A 25,685-nucleotide genomic window follows, 5' to 3' on the forward strand; every position below is an offset into this window, starting at 1 on the left:
CAATGGTGTAGAGGAAAATTAACAACGGTAATTCAGAGGGCACCATTAAAATTGCTGGTGCTCCGCAAGATTTAGGCATCTCAAATAAGCAATGTTTAGGGAATTTTTAATTAAAAAAAAAATCACTTTTAAGGGCGCCAAAGTTTGGCCAGGGCGCCCAAAACCCAAGGACCGGCCGTGATGAATGGTGATTGAAGTCATCGGTAGACGTAATGTGAGATTAAACTTGCTGGTGGGTGAATAGCTTTGTATTAATAGCAGTTTTCTGAGTATTAATACTGTGGAACGTTTCAAGCCTGAAACCCTGTACTAAAAACTAAAGGAAAGCCTTGAGAGCGTTGGTCTTGTACATAACAGCAAGGCTAAGTGCAACTCTCCGAAGCAATGGGAAGTGCAGCTGAGTCGAAGCTAGATATGAGTCCATAAATAGGAGATAAGATTGAGGGCAGACCATCCAAGAGAAAGATGCATGTTCAGTATATGAGTGAATCTGTCCTTGGTGAAGAGAGTTATGAAGCCGTCACTGTTCAATTGTTAAAGGGCCTTAATTTTCCACGCTTCTTGGTTGCATCGCTCTCATAGTTCTTCATTATTGTTCCATTAAATATCAAGGATATTAATTACACCATTTAACACAGTCTCTGCAGTTAATGCAGAGGAGGAGTCACAATAACGTGGCTGAAATATGTTGACCAAACGTCACACTAGAAAGTGAAGGGACGACGACGTTTCGGTCCGTCCTGGACCATTCCCAAGTCGAATGTGAGAATGACAATCAACTTGAGAATGTTCTAGAACGGACCGAAACATCATCGTTCCTTCACTTTCTAGTGTGTGGTTTGGTCTGCAGTTAATCCTCGTATCAGTCCTCGTATGTACTGTAATCATCACTGACTGGAAGTTCAGCAGCTGTAGCATCAATATGGCAATGAGCATCAGATGAATAACATCATGAGCTCTGCCTCCGAACGATACCCGTCTCAACTCCGGTAGTGATGATGAAGCCCTTAGCTTGAAGTGGCAGCTATTGAGTGTGCTTCTAGCTAACCGATGTGGACCTTTTCAGTGCTCTGATGTGACAGGCCTTGATGGACACAGTGGTGAGACAGAGGCAGTCATGGTATGAGGATATCATGTGCCGACAGATAAAATTATGAATGAAATTGTCATTTGGAATTTGATAGCGAAACCAGCATTAAGACTCCAGTTTCCTCAAATGTTCGGGATGCTGTGGTCTTGAGTCTCGCATGATACAACCATCTTTCTTGGTACACATGTTCGTGAGAATGATAGTCATGCTCCCTGACACTAATATGCACATTTATTCATCTTTCACAATGTGACAAAATTACTGAGATTAATGAAGAAACTCAAACAGCAGTATATTGAGTAATATAGCATCTTATACCCGGAGGAGGGCGCAGAGTGAGGCACATTTTACTCCCCCCACATTCCTGTTGAATCATTACCACTTCAGATAATTAACTGTTATCCATGTGGGATAAAAAGCTGCAAATACAGCTTCTATTGGGTTATAAATATTCTGCATGGTGCCGTATCTTAAAACTTTCTAAAATGAATATCGCCTCTACGAGCTCACCGCTCAGATATTTTTCACAGTTTCTGATGGCCTTCAACCATGGCTGATGGCAACTGGACAAAAAACTGCTGACTTGAGCAGCGGAATATTTAACGTCGTTTACGATAAAATGTGATTAAACGTTCTTGTGGGCGACAGTTATTGAGAAGCATTGACCATGCTTTCAAGTGAAATATACAAGTTGTGTTAAAGTTGATTTAGATTCTATCATTATATAGCTTTTGTTTTACATTATTATATAGTTTGTTTATATAATACGCTGTAGGTCATGATGGAGGTAAAGACATGAATGACAGAGCAAGTGTAATATTTTGGTATGATAGGTATGATCTATAACGGGCAGAAATGTTATTTTCCTTAAATTTATATTTTTAATTGGGTCATTTATTGTAAGGTGCTTTATTATGACATTTCCTACACATGTCACTTATTCATAAAACTCTTGTACATCACAGTTTCCAATCTTGTTTTTGCTTCCATGGCACCAGTGGCTTTCCTTTTCTGACTCACTCCACACTCTCCTGAGACTTGAGGTCCGTCGAACACGTTAACAGGAGGATCATCTAAGCAATTTCATTGGAATGTATCGAGAACACTTTGGCTATATACATGAGTGAGAAGGTTTGTGTTGCTTCAGTTTTTTTGGGGTGTTTATTTTTTTCTTGCACACTTTTCTGTGTCGTCAGCCGCATCCAACGAGGCATTTTTAGCGATTCTAAATTACACAAAGAATTCCATTATCTTTTCTACAAAAATTTCACTCTTGTCAACACGTATTTAACCGTCCTCTGTCAACCACGTAAAGAAAAGGCACGTTTAAACAACCTGGAAATCAACATACCTGGAGTTTCATACACTCTTTCCTGCTACTATTTGTGTCATTCTGACTCTTAACATGATCAACGACAATATTCATTTAGACTCCTTATTATAGAAAATATTAAAATACATTATATAGATTTAGATGAAGGAACTTTATTCGAAACAAATTTATGCATTAACTCTATTTTTATCAAGCTAGGTGGATTATACACAGCTTGTTGTATTATACACAGTTTGTTGTATTATACACAGCATGTTGTATGTTGTATAACACACATATATGTTATATAACACACATGTTATATTATACACAGCTTGGTGTACTAACACCAGTCACTCATTACCAGTTCTCGACTTCACTGATTAGCTGTTTTCGGCTCATTTGTCAAAATTTAATCCAATTTCATGCATGATTATCCAGCTTCTAATATATATACACGGAGAGCTCACGTTATTACCGGACTATGTTTAGTGCTAAAGGATACTTCTGTCGGTCAATAATCCTTGCTGTTGCTCTAATAATCTTCCATAGGTGGATCGGTGCCCAGCACCAAACCGTTGAGGAATTATGTGGCTAAGTTTATTTATTATTATAATTTAATTGCTAGCAGACTGTATATTGGTAATTCTATTTATGGTAGACTGAGTAACAGGTAAATTTAAATCTTCCACACGATTTCCACAGTGGGAAGGGTGTTAGTTATGAGTAGAATTCGGGAAGAGTAGGATTTGAAATTTCAAATAAAATATAAATTAAATAATAATGACTACTCATTTGAGTAAGGAGGTAAAATACTGTATACTACATACGTTAGACTAATTCTGAAATACGCAGCCAAGGAATGCACATGTTGCCTCAACAATGAGAAGCACGAGCATTGATGAGGAAAAGGGAACGGAACCTTCCGTCTGATACAAAGAAATTTGTGATATATGATAACCATAAATAAAATAACTAAAGGAATCGAGAGGATTAATTCGAACAGATAATTATTGAACATGTAATCTACTTGAAGGAGATAACACTGTTGCATATATCTAAAGATATCCTAAGGCGTATTAGAATGACCTTAGTTAATATTTCTGGTAAAATAACGTAATTTTTAGGAAAACTATTGTCCATTGAGGCTTAATAGCACATGGAAGGGCAAATGAGAACATGACAGAAGCTGGGACAGAATGAGAAACAGCTCACTACCACTTGGACGTTCGGAGATGAAACGCCGATCTGAAAGAAGCGAAGTAGTCACTATTAATCAGTCAAAAATAAATAGGAATAAGCAGTCATATTATTTCCTCTCACAGAAGGTTCCTATGAATTAAAACGGGTCGTCTCGTTCTAAAATGAGTATTCATAATCACAATCGACTTGAGAATGGTCCAGGACGGACCGAAATGTCGTCGTCCCTTCACTTTCTAGTGTGTGGTCTGGTCAACATACTTCAGCCACGTTATTGTGACTCATCGCCTGCATTTATAATCAATAATTTTGTTATAGATAACGGCAAAACCGGTCTTAGGAAGAAAATTATCTTTGCCGCGCCTCAAAATGCAAATTTTTTTTTTTTGTCTGTGTTGATGACATTATTTCTCAACAGCAGGATCTCAGTCGCTTCCACCGAATTGTCGATGAGGACATTTGACCAAGAACTAATCAGGGAGCTCTTGACAGACCCTGCTCTCAATACCAAGTGTAGGACAAAATATTTCGTAAAACAAACGACAATGAACAACTATTTTTTTCTTTGCACCTGTCATAAGTATCTGGGAACGTTATTATCAAGTCGAAAATATCAGAATCATGAAGAATATTGATTGAGGAGGCAACACGTGATGCAGTCAACAAAAATGAACAACAAATAAAATAAATGAAAGATTTCATCCATATGAATGCAGCATAAAAATTTCCTAGCGTTCTATACTGTATAAGAGAATGTTTCATCAACATTCTTAATTTATTGTCACAGCGAAAAGAATCTAATTCCGGAATTCAGCTTTTGTAATGCATCGTTGAGCTGTCTCTAGAAAACACCTGAACATTACGGAGTTACTGCTGTTGCCAATTATGAAGAAAAGTGACCCAATTGTCAATTAGGAAATAGGGACCACAACTGGACAAAATAGTCCAAGTGAGATCTCATTAACTTAATGCTAAAAAATATGATTCGATTTAAAATATTAAACGTCTGTTATATTTAGAGTCAAGAAGACTGGATACCCGGCGGTGACCGAGTCTCTCAACACTTCCACTCATCCCCTCCCCTCTGCTCTCTCTCCTTCTCCCTGTCCCTTTTTTTTTTACTCTCCCTTTCTCTCCCTCTCTGTTCCTGTCACTCCTTACTTTTACTATCACTTTTTCTCCCTCTCTGTTCCTGTCATTCCTGTCCCTTTAACTCTCCTTTGTCTTTCTCTTTCTCTCCCCCCTCTTTCTTGCCGTCTCTTTCCCATTCTTAATTTCATCTTCTTCATCTCCATTTCTAACTATCTCTCGACCAAAATCACTTCATGCAGGTCAGCGTTCAATCCCCGACCGTCCAAGTGGTTGAGCACCATTCCTTCCCCCCCCCCCCCCCCCGTCCCATCCCAAATCCTTATCCTGACCCCTTCCCAGTGCTATATAGTCGTAATGGCTTGGCGCTTTCCCCTGATAATTCCCTCCCTCCCCCCCCCTCTCTCTTTCTCTTTCTCTTTCTCTCTCTCTCTCTCTCTCTCTCTCTCTCTCTCTCTCTCTCTCTCTCTCTCTCTCTCTCTCTCTCTCTCTCTCTCTCTCTCTCTCTCTCTCTCTCTCTCTCTTTCTCTCTCTCTAACTCTATTTCCATTGAATGCTTCATATAGTTAGTGCAACGAGCACTTTAGGAGAATGAGCAGTTTTACCGTCGGGGTTCTATTCATTAATATTGATCTCGTGATAAAATGTAATTGCCACTGCAGTGCTCAGATCTTGCATGCAAAAAAATATATATAGATATTTTTCCTGAAAATCCTCGTTGAATAGTCTACGTAGGCGGATATTTTGCGAAATTAAGAGCTGTATTTATGAAACTTAAGATAGGGCTTGATATTATGATATCCTCTTTCACAAAAAAAGGTCTGTTAGGACATTTTTTATTGCCAGTTAAAATGACTAGAAATTACTATCGAGGACATTTGCTGTTAAAATATATCTTTCCAGCACTGGTATTCCAGGTCGTTCTTAAGAGTTAACCAGCGTCAAGGAGTTTCCAGAAGCGTTTTACTAAGACTACCTACATAACCTTTCTAACCCGTCTTCAGACCAAGTCCATTTTATCCAACGGTCGACCCCCTAAGACGCATTCATATATTTTAACATTTTGTTCATTCAGAACAAGAATTTTCGCAAATATTTGCATATTGTGCATATTTAGGCATTGGTTAGGTTCGGTGTTTAGGTTCTGTTGGCTATTATTTGTATTTGTAGTGTGTGTGTGGGAAGCATTTACAGCGTTGAGGTTCGAACAAAATTCGTCAGGGAAGCACTTGTTCGAGAAGTGTTCGGACGTCATCAGTTGTGAGTCGTGTGATAATCGTTTCTCATTCATAAACATTGAGTTTGGTGGGTGCAAGGAATAGACTTTGGCCTTTGTTTATGAGGACTGGCTGAACCTTTCAGGCCTGTTTCTCATTCGTTCGAAAAAGATTTAATATTTCAGTGCGTTAAGTGTGTGAGGACAGTTTGGGCATTTACCTGTAACGACACACTTCTTTCTCTTCATAATTCATGTTGATAAGCAACATATTATAATTCTGTAGTTTAAATATATAACATTAACAAATACTATTGTAAGCTGAAAGAAAGATTTTTATAATGTTTATAAAATGTCGGGACCAAAGAGCCGAAGCTCAACCCCTGCACAACTAGGTGAACACATACACACACACACACACACACACACACACACACACACACACACACACACACACACACACACACACACACACACACACACACACAACTGGCCACCCGTTGATTGACAGTTGAAAGGCTGGACCAAAGAGCCAAAGCTAAATCCCCACAATCACAACTACATGAGTACACATTCAGCAAACACAACGAAAATAAGAAACTCTCAAAGTTCTCCCTAAAGGAAAGAGTGCCATAATGTTGATAGAAACATCAGCTTTCTCCACGCGTGAAGTGCTCTGTGATCGATCTCAGTTCCATAACATGCAATTACAATTTTAATTAAAAACTAATATGAAAGTTGCGCATTCAGCTCATCTGTTGGAAATATAGCAACCGAATTAGTCAAATGAGAACAATAATTTGCATTTAAAAAGTTGTAGCTGGCAGCTTGTATTTTGGCTGCAGGAAACTATACTGGAATTTCATTCGTTTTTAAAAGCTAATATTTTATCACTGAAAGGTAAACATGATACCTTCCTGAAAATTGTTCGTAAAAGACTAACTTTGTTGTTGAATACTTCTATAAATGGCGCTCATTCCGTCCTTTTATTGCCAACAAATTAGGACATCCAACAAAATTAAATTTTAATAATATTTGTTAAATATTTATACTCGGAACGACATCTTTAACAACTAAAATGTCAAGAAATAAATAGTTTCGGAATCAAAAGTTAGTGACTGTCAGCTGGATTAAAACATTATCATTAATCTGAGTCTCGAAGTTAATTGTGTTTAACTCGATGAATTTTTGTACACACGAGTCTTGCGGGGTCGGAGAGTTTTGTAAATAGGATGAAGGATCTGGGAAATTTGTATCCCTGCCCATAAGTAGAGGTAAATTTTGAATGAAACTTGGTATACATAAAATATTGAGTGGAGTCGGATGTCACGACCCTTCTGCTGTGTTTGGCCTATTACCTAGGCTAGGACTTTTGTCCTATATGTACTTTCACTTGATTGTCTTCCTAAGGACATACGATTAATCATAGCCTGTTGATAAAGGGTCAGGAAAAATCTCCAAAAGGAGCCCAGAAACACTTTGGTAGTGTGAGAATATACACATTATATATAAATATATATATATATGTGTATATATATATATATATATATATATATATATATATATATATATATATATATATATATATATATATATATATATATATATATATATAGATAATATCTCTAAGCAACCACAGCTGGATCCAGCGTCACCCTCTACCTAACATGATTGTTAATTAAAGTGAAAGTGAACTTAGGCAGATTAATTGACGATCCAAACCAATGAAGTTTTAATATAATTTTTAGTGACATACTAATCGCCTTATGAAGTTTCTGCTAATTTTGAATACAAAATAGTGTTCATTTAAATCAGTTTAGCATTTAACCTAAATTTTAAAAAAATTACGATTAGGGAACAGGGTAGGAAATTCATATATATATATTTTATGTGTTAGTTTGGGGTGATTAAAACTAAAGTCCCATTAGGACACAAACAGCATAACCAAACACCAACCCAGTGATAGAATTAAGATTTGTATTATTAGTGAGTTAATTTTCCTCGTCGAAATATAATACTGTAAATATATTGCCATATTACCAGATACAGAGTACTGGCTCCTGTGTAAGGCATTAGAACATGCATTAAGTTATATACTAATTATTCCTTCTTAAAGGCATTTATATTATAATCTATTACTGATGATCTCATCAGAAGATTAACGTGGTTCTTGCGCAAATATTTAAACAAACTGAGATTGATATGAGCTGGTTATAAAACTCGTAGCACGGTAAATATTTCTCCAAAACTGTTTGAGAACCATTTGCATACTGCATGTGTTTTCTCTTGCACGACTGTTAGCTCTTGCCGCCCAGGATATAATCAGATTTTAATCTCTCTGTGGAGAACGTGCGTCACAGAGAGGGGTCTGCAATAGAGGAGTCAACTGGGAATGGTGCTTAACAATGTTCTTCCCAGAAAGAAGCTTACTGTAAGTCGAGAGAAGTTAAGACCTCTTTTCTGCATCTATCAAAAATTCTGTTATTAATTATAAAAGGCTTCAGGATCTTAATGATTTATTTCATTCTCTTGCAAGATGGCCGAAATTCCTCTCAAGAACTTTTCAGCATATTGACTAGACTATCAGTAATGTCTTAATGTTGCTACTGACAGATGTAATAAATCAAGAAAAATAATTAGCATATAAGAAAAGACAAGAAAGAAACCCATTTTGGTACATGAATGGTACATGAATTGTACATTCACGCACTATTTTGAAGATGAATAGTACATTCTAAGACGAAGATGAATATTACATTCATGTACCCATGTACATTCAAACCCATTTTGGTACATGAATGGTACATGTGTACATGAAACTCGTTTACCAATAAGAGTCGGGTCCTATATGTAAATAATATTTACAATGATCATCAACACATAATTCGTTCCCTAACTAATGCTGTTTTCGTTTCCAGGGATATGAACAGCGTTACTTCTTAATGCCTTAATAAACAAATTTATTTGTAAATAAATATTACTTAGTTCGGGTGCAATATTTAAACTCATTTTATAACAATAAACAATACAACCCTTCCCAAGAAATCAAACGTAGTATGCCAATTTACATGCCCCGATCTACCTATATTGGTATGGCTACCACAAAGCTTTTGAGAAGACTTACTTGCTGTTTACCAGTTACTGGTGGCCTCAGAAACCATATGCAAAGTCAGCATAACACGACACCCAACAGGAGCCTGCTAGTAGATAATACAAAAATCCTGGAATTTATTTCCCACCTGGACGAAAGTAAATTCTGGAATTTATTTCCCACCTGGACGAAAGTAAATCCTGGAATTTATTTCCCACCTGGACGAAAGTAAATCCGGGAATTTATTTCCCACCTGGACGAAAGTAAATCCTGGAATTTGTTTCCCACCTGGACGAAAATAAATCCTGGAAGCTATTCTTATAAGAGAAAAAGAACTCTCCTTAAATAGAATAACAAATTCGTTTCCTTGTTAATACTTAGAGCCAAATCTCGCCAAACATTACCGGATAACGAAGTTTCTGCAGAGGTCTCCTCCACCCACTGAGAATAGCAGAGTTTTGCCCAAAGCCTTACCCAATGTTTGAGTGGCCATATACCCCTCTTTTCCTATCCTCGATTACCCCTATCCACCTCTTTCTCTATATTTGGTCCTATCCCTTTACTTTGTGGTTGATTGCCTCCATCCCATACCCCTTTGACTCCTTTGTTCGTGTATTTAGTAAAAAAACAGTACTTTATATAATCATTCCTTACCTGAAGATGATCCAGAGAGGAACATAACGTTGTAAAAATAAATCCTTCAATAACTTCTAAAGTTTCTTTACCGTAAATTTCGGTAACTTGATTGCTCGTCTTAATACTGACACTAAGAAAACAGATTCAAAGAAACCTTACATTAATAGATCAACAACGCCAGCAATGCTGTCATATTTAACCAAATTTTATAACAATGCATAATTAGTTAATTTCCCGCCTTATCTGCATAAATTTTCCGAATTATTAACACTGCAGCAATAATTAAGATTCTCTTACAACAAACTAAAGACCTATTTTCTTCTCTGGCAAATCTCAACTCACATATCCTGGTTTCAACTTCTGGTGTTCATTATTAAGTGAATTTTGTTACCATAATTCCATAATTACGATAGTTACATAATTCCATAGTTACATAGTTACCATAATTCCATTACCATAGTTACCATTAAGTATGCTACTGTTCACAAGGATCTTATGGGAGTCGGTGTAAGTTTGTCTCTTATAAATAAGGGCTTTTAATGTGTAATAATAGTGAAGTTACAGGCAGAATAAAACACTGTTTATACCAAGTATATATATATATATATGTTTACTTTTTACACTTATTCCGTATTATAGTAAATGGCAAAAATCATGCTCACTGTTTATGAAAAATGACGAAAAATTTAATGAAAAAATTAACATCAAATGTAATGCTGTGGGAGTTAGTCACGTTTGTGGTGGGGGGGGGGGTTCGGTGAGCCTCTTTGTGCAAGAAGGCTGTAGAGATCTCATCCTCACAGCCAAACCTGCAACACGAAAACTTTATTAATGCTTAAAGAATTTCTTAAAAAAAAATGGTACGACCAAAATATTTCCCAAGAAAAACAGAAGTTTACCTTCTCCTACCTGGAAAGAACAGTCGTCAGCTCGCCTGTCTTTTTTGTCTCTCTCTCACTCGCCAACCTCAGCGTTTCAGCTGATTGTCAGCGTTTGGGAGAGGGGCGTGGAGGGTCCCCAGACTGGTGGTAGTGGCTGGGTGAGTGGATGAGGGCGAGGCAGCAGCAGCAGACTCCCTGGCCAGCAGCACTGCAGCAATACCGTGGCCGCCGCCAGCAAGGAAGCAAGCACGCCACTGGGTAGAGCCCCGGGCGAGGAGGTGTTGATGTGCTGCATGGCCGCCAGCTCCTCCCCTGGAGAGACACACACACACACATTATCCTCAGACTCATCCTTGCTCTCACTTCCCTTCGGGAAAACGTATCATTCTAATGCAGTATTTTTAACTTCCAAATCAAGTAATACAATAAAATTTAACATTTAGCTTGTAGCATGTTCTAAATAAACAGAGCTGTTTAGTCGTGAACATTTTTCTGGGGGACAAGTCAATTACTCCTGGTAGACTGTTAGAAAATATTGTCAACATGAATGGCCCATCTGACAGAGACATAAATGTTAACACTAAACCTCGCTTCTGCCTTGGCACTTCACTTGGGATTTCTCCTGGGACCTGTCCATGGCTCGACCCTGGAGCCAGCCATGAGTCTACCGAGGCCAGGGTTACCCTATGATGTTTGCTTTTGAATATGTGTTAACTTGGAACCATTCTGTGGCCTAGGTTATATTTAGAGGCTGTAACTTCATCCTGAGCCCTGCTATAGGCTTGTCCCGGGTCCAGACGTGCAAGCCAACATAATGCTTGGGGGACTTGTCCGCCACAAGAGACCACAGCCTCCGCCGGACGGTAAGTCTAAATAGTTTTCCTTGGTGAGCGAGGCGGTGTGTGGAGCTCGCAGATAAGACGAGCACCACGTGAAGACCGCCACGGCCCCTCGCTAAGTACACGGAGAGTGTTATATCACTTGTGTCGGGGAGCGTGTGTAGTCGTCATACATGTGTCTGGGAGCGTGTGTAACCGTGATACATGTGTCTGGGAGCGTGTGTGCCCGTGATACATGTGTCTGGGAGCGTGTGTAGCCGTGATATATGTGTCTGGGAGCGTGTGTGACCGTGATGCATGTGTCTGAGAGCGTGTATAGCCGTGATACATGTGTCTGAGAGCGTGTATAGCCGTGATATATGTGAGTGGTCGGAATGCCGGAGGAAAAGTTAGAGAACTGAGTACAGTGTTGTTGAGTTGTATTGTACAAATATGTACACACACACACACACTCACACACACACACACACACACACACACACACACACACACACACACACACACACACACACACACACACACACACACGCACACACACACACACACACACAGGGCCTCGCGGGCGAGTGGACAGCGCTCGGGGTTCGTAGTCCTAAGGGCCTGAGGTTCGATTCCCAGTCGGGACAGAAACAAATCGGCAGTTTCCTTTACATGATGCTCCCTGTTCACCTAGCAGTAAATAGGTACCTGAGAGTTAGACAGCTGCATATATATATATATATATATATATATATATATATATATATATATATATATATATATATATATATATATATATATATATATATATATTCTCATTTGGGGAATGTGAAGGCTTTCATTCATTTGTTTTTCATTCGTAAACAGGGGGGTTTGGCGGGTGCATGGAATGGACTTTGGGTCTTTGTTTGGAGGACGGGCTGGCGGCGCCCCGCATGCTGATTCGTTTTTATTGACGTCTAATTAATTCTAGAGCTACGGAATTAATTACGGTCCGACACATCAATTACGGGGTGTCGTTTATGAGTTAATTCAGTAATTAATTAATGTGATTATGGGTAGCTTATTGATATTTTATGTTAATTATTTCCCTGCTCTTGGCTTCAGCCTCGAGTTCGTCAAAGTATTACATGTCAAAGACAAAGACACGTGATAATATTATATTTCACATATGTGCTCTTATATGAATATAAGTTATAGCTTCTCACGGAACGTTATTTTTTAGGTTTAGTCATATTAAGTAAATATGTTTAATTTTAATGTAATTTATTTGAAAATCTGTTACAACGGTTATCGTGCATCTGTCAATACAAATCTAAATTTCATATTTTTAACACATAAAAAATGCGCTCATTTTTAATCCGAAAGTGAATTTTAGTCACAAAGGTATGGTCAGGCCCCAGTTTAAACATATACATATTACAATTTTATATTTTCCACACGTTCCCTGCAGGGAGGTTACGACTCCGAGCCCAATAAATAGGGCAGACTAGAGTTCCATTGTAAATCTGATTAATAAAGCTCATTTTTAAAAATAGTTTTTTATTCTTTGTTTGCACAATTGTGCAGTGTCCAGTTTTGGGCATATTTGTCGAGGTGGAGTCTGGCTGATGTGGCTCCCCAGGGTGACTGGGTCCATCAGACTCAAAATGAACTAGATGTTCTTAAGTGTTTAGCTAGTGGTGCCCCAAGTGACTATTGTGGTAATTCTTAATATACCCTTGTTGTCCATCCTTGGTCCGTTACAGTCCAGGAGGACAACGTTGCTTTGATGAAGGGAAGGGAACTATTAGGAGAAAGCGCCAAGCCATTACGACTATATAGCACTTGTTAAGGGTCAGGATAAGTTTTTGGGATGGGTATTAGGGAAGAAATGGTGGCCAATCACTTGGACGGTCGGGGGATTGATCGACGACTTGCATAAAGCGAGACCGTCGGTCTACCGTCCATGTGCCTTGATGAATGGTAATTTCATTGTATTGAGAGATTGATCCATAATGGTATTCACATAAAGATGTATGGAATTTTTTCCTTTAGATTTATTTCCCTCTCCGGATAATACTTGTCAGATGTTCAATACTTGATCAGATTACTTCGCGACAAATATGTAAAGGATCTTTGACCTCTTCGTCTGGAAAGAACGGTATGGGATTTAGAGGTCAGCCACTGGTGTGTGTTGTTCAGGGTCATCTGTAAAGTATGTCTTTTGGCGAGTGTTGACCTGAGACTATTTCCCTGAAAACAGTTTGGAAGTTTGTGCAGCGTCTTCCGATGGTGCACAGCTTCACAGAGACAACATTTCCCTGTCCTCACCATGCATTCTTGAAACTTTCAATATCTGGATGCTCCAAGAAGAATGAATTTTCAAATACAGTGATGAAGTTCAAATGCAATTTGCAGAAGTATAATTGCAAATCTCCCACTGGCAAGCTTCCTCAACGGATAAATTTGTCTCATTATTTGACATCAGTTTTCGGGAGGACCTGTAGGCTGCAAACCTACATAAGGCTTGTCGGATGATTCAGCACTCGTATCAGGTGTCACTCCCAGGTGAACTCAAGTGGTAGCACATGTTAATAGACAGATATATTATTTGACAGGCGTTCTGTCTTTCGTGACAGTTAACGTGATAAAATGTGTGTAGTCTACACTGTTCATCTCGAATAGTCTGAGGTGGACGACCTCAGGAAGCGGTTGTGGTCCTGTAAGAGGACACTCCCAAACATTGTGTATTCTGTAGCCTGCACAATATTTATTATGGCCATAAGGGTTGTCAGTCCTGATGTAACCAATATTGTTTTCTCAGCTATTAAGGTATCCAGCACTCCTCCATGTCTGGTAACTTGCCGCTGCATATACATATACATATGCGTTATTCAATATTTTATTGGGAGGGGGAGGAACCAGTGATGTTTTCTCATGGTCAATATTGACCTGTGCGGGTCTTCCGCCACAGCACAAAATAACATGTCTGTCATAGTAAATCCAAAGATCTAGGTTTCAGAGAAGTTTAATTGGGAGATATTCAAAAGCCTCTCCGTTAGTTTGTATTTGGGATTGTTAGACCCAACAAATGTGGGATAAAATTAATATTTTATCCCACATTTAAACAAAAATAATAATTCTATTATTTCGAATTATTTGCTCAAACTGGAATACCGAATGCAATCAATAGCTCGGACTACTGTTGTGGTGGGCAGGGACTGCGTCACTGTGTTCATCTAGTTGTGCTTGCGGGGGTTGAGCTCTGCTCTTTCGGCCCGCCTCTCAACTGTCAATCAATCAACTGTTACTATTAATATATTTATTTATTTTTTTCTCACTGTTCATGATAGAATATGCTGCTCTATTACGCTTGTTTGAGGCAACACAAAGCACGAACACTGTGGTTGTTTACCCTCAACGGCTGTTTTTCTGAAAGGCTGAAATCTGTTTGTCCATAGAGCGCCGTTCGTCAATATTTTTGTTTCAGGTTTTACCTCTGGCGGGAGAAGTACCTCCAGCTCTTTTCTGTATCAATTTTCGTCTCTTTCTGGGTATAGGATTGAGTAGATCTAAATCAAAATAAATGTCGAAATATGTCTCGTTTCTTTAATGGTACTAGAAGTAGATGAAATAGATTTAATACTTATGTTGTCAGATTTTAAGTTCCATTTAATTCTGAGTAAATTAATTTCCTAAAGTACATGGTAATCAGAATAATTGATTTATTTTATGTGAATCCCTTTCACTCAGTCCATTGATTGAAGGACCATACTAGCATCTCTTAACTGGCAATTAGATTCCTGTATATTTGCAAAAGTTGAGAGGTGAGGAGCGTGGTAGTTCCTCACTTCTCAATACGTGGTAGTTCCTCACCTTTCAACACATGACAGTTCCTCACCTGTTAACACATGACAGTTCCTCACCTCTCAACATATGACAGTTCCTCACCTCTCAACTCTCAACATGTGAATTATGACTCACCTCTAAACATCTATCTTGACTCACCTGTCAATATGTGTCATGACTCACCTTTCAACACGTGCACGGTGACGTTAATGGGCTTGGTACAGGTGGAGGTGCAGCTGTAGGTGCCAGAATCCGCGGGTGTGGCGTGTGGGCGTGCCAGGGTGAGGTTGGAGATGGGCGTGGTGCCATTGTCGCTGGCCAGGTTGTAGGTGTTAGAGTCAGCGGTAAGAAGAGTGTGTCCATCCCTGGTCCAGGCCAGCAGGGCGGGAGCCGGACACCCCTCCACCTGGCACACCATCTCCAGCCGGCTCCCACTCTGTACGTACACCTCTCGACCCGGCTGTACGCTGGCCACTGCCTCTGTCAGTACCAAGGTAATGTGAGACTTACGGATGGCGTTCGAGGCCCCTCCCCTCTTTGTCTGACAGCTACATGTGGTGGTCATTGATAGAGTATTCCACCACAGGTGCTGCCTGATGGTAAAAGATGATGTTGGCAGCTCTGGCACAAAATGACAGCTAGTGACATGTGATGTTGGCAGTCCTGACACACCATGACAGTACCTTGGGTTGTTTAGGTCCCTTCCCAAATTCTTGACTTTTCCAGTCTTAGCACTGGGGTGAGACAATATTAAAAGCCCTGAATTAGGTCAAGATTTGTATTATCATGTTCCTTACCACTGTTTACTGATAAATATATTTTTAATAAGGTTAAGAGAAAGTTTTCCAAACACGATCGTTTATTTAGAGGTATGATGTAAGTTTGTGTGTTTGTGTGTGTGTGTGTGTGTGTGTGTGTGTGTGTGTGTGTGTGTGTGTGTGTGTGTGTGTGTGTGTGTGTGTGTATGTGTGTGTGTGTGTGTGTGTGTAATGTTATTTCACCACAACTGATGTTTTACTAAAAATTTACTACTTCCTTTTCACTTTACATATTCCTCTACGTTCTTACTTTTAATGGTTCCCCATACTCTTACTCTGGCCAGAAGCCCACACACTCCCACTCTTGACAAAACCCCACATTTTCTCGCTAGCCTGTACCCCACACTCCCACTATGGCCAGTTCCCCCACTCTCTCACCTGGTACTTTACCCCCACACTCTCACCCTGGAACTCACCCACATACAAGAAAGATCTGACACTGTGACTCTGACCTTGGACAGTAAGGTTGACGGTGAGGGAGATGGGGGGCGTGGTTGACACCTGACACAGGTAGAAGCCAGCATCAGACTTCCTCACGTAGTGAATCTTCAGCGCCCACTGCTCGCCTCCTGAAGGATTGACAGACACGAAGCGGGAGTCTGACGTGTAGGTGACTGAACTGGTGGTGAGGAGCCGGATGTCGCTACCCCGTATCCACGACACCTGTGGGAGACGTGTATGGTATATGACACCTGTGGGAGACGTGTATGGTATATGACAACTGTGGGAGACGTGTATGGTATATGACACCTGTGGGAGACGTGCATGGTATATGACACCTGTGGGAGACGTGTATGGTATATGACACCTGTGGGAGACGTGTATGGTATATGACACCTGTGGGAGACGTGCACGGTATATGACACCTGTAGCAGAGTGCACTGTATTCAACACCTCCCATTTATCTACTTCTTTATCCCTCAGAAAATATAATATTATGCAGCACTAAAAAAACTGCTAAAAATTGAATAGAAGATGCATCTCTTTTTTTGTCATATCTGGGTGGAACTAGTCTCGCCTAAATAGGTAAGGAAAATAGAGTTGGGTATGGGATAGATATAGGCTAGTCGAGGTAGGCCTAACTTAAATGCTTTAAGAAATACAGCGTGTACCCAATCACCTCCAAGCGATTTTTTCATGAAGTCTGAAATGAGTCATGGATGAGATAGGAAGAAGGGATGGAAGGAGGGGAGGGAAAGGTAAGGGACGAAGGGGTAAATGGGTAAAGGACAGGACAGAAAAGGACAGAAAAAAATTAGTTAGTAGTTAGTAACAGTTGATTGACAGTTGACAGGCGGGCCGAAAGAGCAGAGCTCAACCCCCGCAAGCACAACTAGGTGAATACAACTAGGTGAATACACACACACACGCACACACACACACACACACACACACACACACACACACACACACACACACACACACACACACACACACACATACACTCACACACACACATATGTACATTTGTTTTTATATACTTAACTATCTTTTGCTGCAGTTGTTTAATTTTACACCTTGTTGCTCCAAATAGGAAAACGAGACCAAAACAGTCCAGCTAATTATGAGAGCTGCTGGCGGCGCAGCACCCTAACTGGACAGGTTAATTAGCAAGAAAGCATTTGTTATTGATCATTCTGCTGGTGGAAGCGGCTATGGACGTTCCTTTTCTAATGAACAATAATAATTTTGTACCACATGTTCAGCCATTGTGGTGACTTGTTCTTTATTAGTGCAATTTTCATTATATTTTCTCTACATATTGGAGTCCATTTATATATATATTTACGTGTGTGAGTGATCATGAATAATTTTGTGTGTCTCATTTTCTTTTTTTCTCTGATAATGTTTAGCATTTTTCTTTCCTTAAATATTTTAGTTCAGATATATCTTTGTCTTATTCTGTAATTCTTTCTGCGTGTTTGTTTATATCTCAGCAGTTTTGTATATTTTTCAGGTATATATTTATCTTTCATTTCCATTTGGGTTTATTTCTTTGTGAGCCGTTTTGTCGGTCTGTGTCTGAGCATTTATATATATATATATATATATATATATATATATATATATATATATATATATATATATATATATATATATATATATATATATATATATATGCAGAATAACCACATATGAAAAATAGAAAATGCTTTTCTATTTTTCATATGTGGTTATTCTGCATACTTGGATCAGTGTTTTTGTGATCATTGTTGCATATATATATATATATATATATATATATATATATATATATATATATATATATATATATATATATATATATATATATATATTTATATTTATATATATCTTTAGTTATACATGTCTTCATTTATATATATCTTTATATATATAGGAATCTTCTTTCATAAATCTCTCTTCATATGAGAATAAAGTGCAATAACGCAGTAGTCGATGGAATAATAACCCTAATCAGCAGTGAAAAGGGTCCCAGTTTAGGATCGAAATATTCAGTCTACCTGTCTTGTGTTTTAGAAATTATCTTTTATCATTCCTCTCGTCATATATACACATCTTTATTTATTAACGTATCTTCATCTAGTAATTTTTTTTCCTCACCGTCGTATGACTGATGTCTCTTCAGAATATCGTCTCAGTCGTCTCTTCAATTTCTAGTGTGTGGTTTGGTCAACATCGTCTCCTCATCAGTCGTCTCTTTTGCCCCACTCATTATCGATAATTCTCATCCACATTTTTGCGTTTGTGTGTTTGGACGGTCCAGGACGGACCGGACCGTCGTCGTATCTACATGTAATGTGTGATTTAGGCATCATATCGTCAGCCACGTTATTGTGACAATCATCACTTTCTCAGACCATCTTCTCCCATCAACCATCAACTCACACCAACCATCATCATTTCCTACCAGCCGTAATCACCTCCTTCTATCCATCAACACCCATTAACCATGAACTCCCTGCAGACAGCTTGAGCGTCTCATCCACTTTGAGCCCAAAGCCTTCCATTACAGACTTGGGAAATACTGATCTTTTAACATTTAATGCTTCCAACACCCGAGCACTTCACTCTCTTGCAAGCATTACAAATATTCTGTAATTGCTCACATTTTTATTTAACAATTTACAAATTGGTTAACATTCTGTGGTGAATTAACCTAACCATTACTCTGAATGTTGTGTGTAAATTAAGAATCTCATCCATTAATATTTCAAGGAGGGCGTAAATTAGTTTGTCAAGCTTCACCGTCCCTTCGTGGAGCTGTCCCCGCTTATAGGGTGTCCCTTCCTCTCTACCTGGTGCCTTTACCTATTGGGTGCCCCTTCCTCCCTCCCTACCAGGTGCCTCTAAGTACCTGGTGCCCGTGCCAAAAGGGTGCCTTAGCCCACCGGGTGTCCCTGCCTACCTGGTGCCCCCTGCCAACCTGGTGCCCCTGCCAACATGGCGCCCCCCTGCCAACCTGGTGCCCCTGCCAACCTGGTGCCCCCTGCCAACCTGGTGCCCCTACCAACCTGGTGCCCCTGCCAACTTGGTGCCCCTGCCAACTTGGTGCCCCCTGCCTACCGTGTAGTTGTGTAGGTTCTTGACGCCGCACGGGAGGAGGGCTGTGGCTCCTGCGACGACGCTGACTATGGTAGTGGAGTTGACGAGGAAGGCTGGGCCGCTGAGGGTGGAGTACTGGATGGGCGGCGCTCCCCGCATCTCGTCTGGCCACTCAGACGCATCTGCCGCACCAAATAACAGACGTAATAACAAATTAAACGCATTTAATACAACTGAAATTGTACATGTTAGATGTCGTAACGACATGGAATACTGATACAATTTGGTCTCCAGTGCATACTATAAATACACACACGTATTTCATACATAAAATATATGAATTTTATGTATGCACATTAGAATTTTAAATACTAATAAAACAAAAGCATTTGACACATTAGTGAAAAAGGTGCGTGTGATATATAGACGAAACTTAATGTGGGTAATATACACATTACATGCAGAGAGGCATGCACACTTTAACACACACCCAAACATACACACTTTAACACACACCCAAACATGCACACTTTAACACGCACCCCCAAACATGCATACTTTAACACACACCCCCAAACATACACACTTTAACACACACACCCAAACATGCACACTTTAACACACACCCAAACATGCACACTTTAACACACACCCCCAAACATGCACACTTTAACACACACCCAAACATACACACTGAAAGTGAATGATTATAAGCAACAAAAAAAGTGTCGTCAACTCCATAAATTTCAAGAGCTTTTGTTTACTGCTACAATTTGTGTTTACGACTTCAACAACAGCGTCATGAAACCTAAAAATTGAGCTGGAGTTCATAATTTATATTTGTGCTGCTCGTTACTCCTTGAGAAAACATTTTTTCCAAAGATCGACCAGTTAAAAATAATTATTTTGCATATCGGAAAGTATACCAGAATACTGCATTGTAATAGAGTAGCAGCTTTTCAGTTATGATATTGTATAAAAATAATGAATAATTATACGAACGTGATACTGTATCGTAATTTTTTATCAGTTTCATAATCCATAATTCAGTATTGTACAGTAATACTGTGACCTAACACGGCTTTATAAGATTCAATAATATCTCGTAATATTGTGTGTCTACTTTATAACTCATAATTCTCTATTGTAATACAGTATTGTAATACTGTATCGCAATACAGTATCGTAATACAGTATCAGCTTTAAAAACCGCTCTACAAGTACTGAAAAGTTAAAAAAAAAAGATGAGCTGAAGTAAACTGATATTCAAACCTGAAATTTCACTAAATATTGTGTATACCATATTTCTGAACTTGTTCATTAGGTCGTAAACACGGTGTGTGTGGAATATTCTGATGATGAACGAGTATTTCCCTTTCAACAAGTTGCACGCACTCACAGTATACTAAACCGAGCTTTAAATTATCATACATATAATTTCCAAAATTAAATATTACCTCTCACTCATCGCAAAAACATTCAGTAATATTTTCATTAGACACGTAACAAATTTCCGACCTCAAAAGTATCCTACGGCACCTAACTTCTATCCAGGAGAACTTGCCATCCCCGTGGCTGCCACCTGAGCACTAGAGGATTAGGTGATCCACGCCCAAAGTCATGTAAACTGTTGACCAAACCACACACTAGAAATTGAAGAGACGACGTCGTTTCGGTCCGTCCTGGACCATTATAAAATCGATTGTGAAACTGTAAACTGTGTACCACACTACCGTGGATGTAATATTTTATTCATCTTGGGCGCTAGGAGCCTCGAACGCCAGACCTCTGGCATGGAAGGCTAATGCTCTATCAACTGTGGTCCTGGTAGTGTTGAGTATAGTTTATAAGACTTAAAGTTAAGTTTATAAAACTTAACTTTAGATAGTTTAAAACTAAAGATAGTTTATAAGATCACCCGATTCTCCAGTGTGTTTATAGGTGTGTGTGTGTTTGTGTGTGTGTACTCACCTAGTTGTACTCACCTAGTTGTGTTTGCGGGGGTTGAGCTCTGGCTCTTTGGTCCCGCCTCTCAACCGTCAATCAACAGGTGTACAGATTCCTGAGCCTATTGGGCTCTATCATATCTACACTTGTGTGTGTGTGTGTGTGTGTGTGTATGTGTGTGTGTGTGTGTGTGTGTGTGTGTGTGTGTGTGTGTGTGTGTGTGTGTGTGTGTGTGTGTGTGTGTGTGTGTGTGTGTGTGTGAGTGTGTGTGTGCGTGCGCGTGCGTGCGTGTGCCTGCTCTTGTGTACAGACATACATTTATAGTCCCCATGATTAAATTCAATACCTAATATACAGTATAAAAGGTTGATAGTTTCATCAAATACAGCATGACGCGCGCTGATCAAAGCGACCGGCGCTGTGTTTATTATTCTCTATATCGATCGACCTGTTCGGTGAACCTAGATTACAACGCATTGTACATTATTTATAGATATTTCCTGTTTCCGAGTTTAATGATCAATGATTAAGCCGCGGTGTCATTGTGCCTCTGATGTGCGCGTTTGTATTATTTTGTAATTGTAAATAAATGAAGCAAAAATTTATTGGATATGTAAAATGAAATTGGCCCAACTAAACTACAGATACGTGTATGTATTCACCTAAATATTTTCACCTACCTGTACTCGCAGGGTCGAGCAAGGCTCCTGGCCTCGTTTTCCGGAAGTTCTTAGATTAATACAATGACTCATTTATCACGCTTTTATCATATTTACATTAAAAAGTTTGAATCGAATTAGCTTCAGTGACTTTCACTTCTAACCTATTCCACTTGTCAAGAGCTTTAGAAATGAAAAAGTTATTTCTGACGTCTTTACAACTCATTTGCCTCTCTAGTTTCCATCCATAACCCTTCGTTGTGCTGTTTCAAGATTTAAACAATGCTGCTTTTTCGATTCCTCTTTAAGAATCATGTTTGCCCATGTTGTATGCCAACTTTCTTACTTACTCTTCCCATTTTGAATCTAGCTCATGTAGTTTATTCTCCCAATTTACTTTCATTTTCTCCATTTCTTTCTGCTAAATACTTTTTACCTTCCTGTGTGTGTGTGTGTGTGTGTGTGTGTGTGTGTGTGTGTGTGTGTGTGTGTGTGTGTGTGTGTGTGTATGTGTGTATGTGTACTCATCTAATTGAGCTCTTTTCGAAAAAAAATCTGATCATATTTACATTTAAAGCTTCAAATTGTCTTCGACAATTTCCTCATCTAGTTCGTTCCACTTATTTACCAATGTAGCACCTGCAGCAGTAACCACAGTAACTTTTGCAGCATTGACCATATTAACTTTTGCAGCATTGACCATAGTAACTTTTGCTGCAGTGATCACATTCACCTTTTCATCACTGAGCATGTATAAAATTACGGTATTAGTCTAGATAACTCATGCAGTAGTAAGCACAGCGACGCTCTCAGAGCTTACCATAACAGATACGATAAAAGCGGCAGGACTTCCAGGAAAGGATGCAGTCATAAAATCATGCAAGAGAAACTACAGAAGATCATGCAGAAGTGAGCTTAATAGTTCCTTTAGCATTGAGCAGAGAGCCTGTAACATTGGTTGAAGTTACACAGGGGAACCCAAGGAGGTGATATCACGATATCCTTCAACAGTGACCGCAGTGACTCCTAATTGATTCTTCAGCTAGAATCAAATTGGATTCTAATGTATTGATCCCGGTGAATATTGCAGTAGTGACCAGAGTGGTTCATGCAGCAGGGACTATAGTGGCTTTACCATAAATGACCCCCCTGGCTTTGCCAGAAGCGATCATAGTGGAACTTTCAGCAATTTTCAGCAATGGAACCACTCCCACAGTGGTCCCAAAGAACAGCACACTGACTTCTCCAGAAGTTACCCCTTCAAGCCGAGTCCATAAATGGTTAAAGTTTGAATGGCTTCACAACAATAGAGGCTGGAGCCATCAAAGTCGCCTCTGCTGGGCTGAAGAGACAACCAGATTTGATCACACTTTTACAGACGAAACCATATTCTCATACTGACCATTGCCAGTGTGAAAATTGACTTTCATTTTGGTGTTTGTCAACGATCACATGATCGTCAGTCGTGATCGTCAGGCAAGTTATGAAAATAGCTCATATTTTGTTCAAGGTTAGGTTAACGGAAATCCCCGAATTGCCTGGACACGGGTTTAAAGATCATAGCGACTGTTTTCCTGTTCAGTGGCAGGATAAAGTTCCTTGCTACGTGCCGTCCCTCAGAGGACAGGTTCTGAGGAATACATGCACTACACCCCCCCCCCCCCTCACGGTACTCCTGTGCACAATATCCCCCCCCCCCCCTCTACACACACCAGTGGTTCCATGCACAACTCCCCCCCCCCACAGTGGTCATGTGCACACCCCACCACCCCCCCTTCCCAAGACCCCCCTTGCACAATTGTGCCCCCTGAATGATATACGTCAGAAACTTGACTCATGTACAACAACTATGTCATCTTCCAAACTAGCATGATAAAAAGAAGTTAGTAAGTCATAAAAATTCCTGACAACGAATTTATCAGGTTACGGTAAGGACAAAACTCCATGTTAAGTACAGCACATGAGAGGAGAGACATGGTGCCTACCCCGCTTTATACCACGTAAGCTTGAGGCGTAGAGAACATACTGCCACTATATTCTCATATATACTGGCAGTATATCTTATCGGATATACTTCTTGCAGGACTCATAATTCTTTAACGTAATAACAGGGACGTAAGTACCCACTCGGCTTTGCTAAAGAACACACTTATGGCCACAAATTTAATGCCCCAATCCGGATTTAATTCCAATAAAACGGAAACGCGAAATATCTGACAGATTGACGAAACTGTGAGCTTAGAGTATATTGTGGAAGGTGAACTTCTTGTTTTTCCTAAATACCCTAAATGCTTTTTCCAATTCCTAAATATTCAAATATTCAATATATGAATATTTCGGACTTTTCCCCTAAATATTCAATAAATATTATTGATATTAAATAAAGTTCTTTATTTTTTTCTTCTTAGTTCTTTATTTAAGTTCGCAAAACATGCAAGATGTGGTATACATTCTACAACACAATCTCCTGACAATACAAACCTCTCTTGTGTCAAAAGTTACGGGAGGAAAATGACCAATGTGTCAGAGACTCGTATGGCTGAACGTGTCACGAACTTGGTGTCTGTAAGTAGAGGTGTCAGGAGGTTTGCGCGCCTGAATATATTAGAGACAAGAGATCCATGCGCTTCAGTATATTTGGCGTGGGTATTAGTATGACTCTCGAGCGCTCTTTGAATGAGATTTGTGTCAAGTCGCGCCTGAAGGTCATGGGGCTGTTCTAGCCTCGTGGTCGACGACTCGCGTACACTGTCCACAAAATATTTACTGGTTGTGACTTTTTGAGCGCGACACCAAGAGTAACGTCGTTTACATAGTAAAATGAAAATATTCATATATGTTATTTTGCGGTTTTCGGATATTGCAATATTGATTTGTGGGTGTGTGTTGTATGTGTGTGCTCACCCTGGATGAGCTTGCAGGGTTGAGCTTCTGCTATTAAGTCCTGCCTTCCGACCTTCATTTTTTTTCAATCCAGTGACACTCTTCATTCGTTTTTGTTAGCATATATTTTTATTAAATTGTGTGTCGACTTGGCTTCGACAACTTCTTCATCTAGTTCAGTTATTTACAACTCATAAACTATGTTTCCAGTGTCCAATTATGTTCTGTTTCTATTGCTCTTTAATATGAACATTGTTTCTATAACTACTTTGTCAATCACCACTTTGTATCTGTCCTGTCCGTCGTTATCACGTCTTCCCTGTTCCTTCTTTCGTCCAGTGTAGTGAGGGTCAGTTCCCTCGATCTCTTTCTTCATAGCTCTTGTGCGTGTGTGTGTGTTTGTGCGTGTTTGTGTCTTTCTCTGGAAGCGAAAATGCAGTCATTTTATACCATTTTATGTGTGACCATTGCCATAAAACTCTGACTTTTTTCGAAAAATTCTTTCCTTTTGTAAGTCGTGTTGAAACTTTGACACCAATTTTGTTGATTCTAGGTCTACCACTGCTCTTATGATTAAAAAGCTTAGGATCTTTAACGTTATATATTAAACAGGTCTGTTGTTTATTTCCATTTATTTCCACAGGTCTGTTGTTTATTTCCACTTATTTCCACAGGTCTGTTGTTTATTT

General features: G+C 39.4%; 1 protein-coding gene across 2 annotated transcripts in view; it reads right to left on the bottom strand.

The window, feature by feature from the left end:
- Positions 1-10,214: 10,214 nt before the first annotated feature.
- Positions 10,215-25,685, bottom strand: part of LOC123763673 (zwei Ig domain protein zig-8) — a 61,982-nt gene continuing 46,511 nt past the window's right edge. For both annotated transcript variants that reach the window (XM_069304320.1, XM_069304319.1), the window contains exons 4-8: positions 19,529-19,689; positions 16,435-16,645; positions 15,348-15,644; positions 10,544-10,827; positions 10,215-10,443 (exon numbers count right to left, since the gene is read on the bottom strand). In XM_069304320.1, the coding sequence (XP_069160421.1) occupies positions 10,610-10,827; positions 15,348-15,644; positions 16,435-16,645; positions 19,529-19,689 (887 nt within the window). In that variant the 3' untranslated portion in view covers positions 10,215-10,443; positions 10,544-10,609. The remainder of the gene's footprint in view (positions 10,444-10,543; positions 10,828-15,347; positions 15,645-16,434; positions 16,646-19,528; positions 19,690-25,685) is intronic.

This window comes from Procambarus clarkii, chromosome 52, assembly GCF_040958095.1.
Source record: "Procambarus clarkii isolate CNS0578487 chromosome 52, FALCON_Pclarkii_2.0, whole genome shotgun sequence".
NCBI classification, from domain to species: Eukaryota; Metazoa; Arthropoda; class Malacostraca; order Decapoda; family Cambaridae; genus Procambarus; species Procambarus clarkii.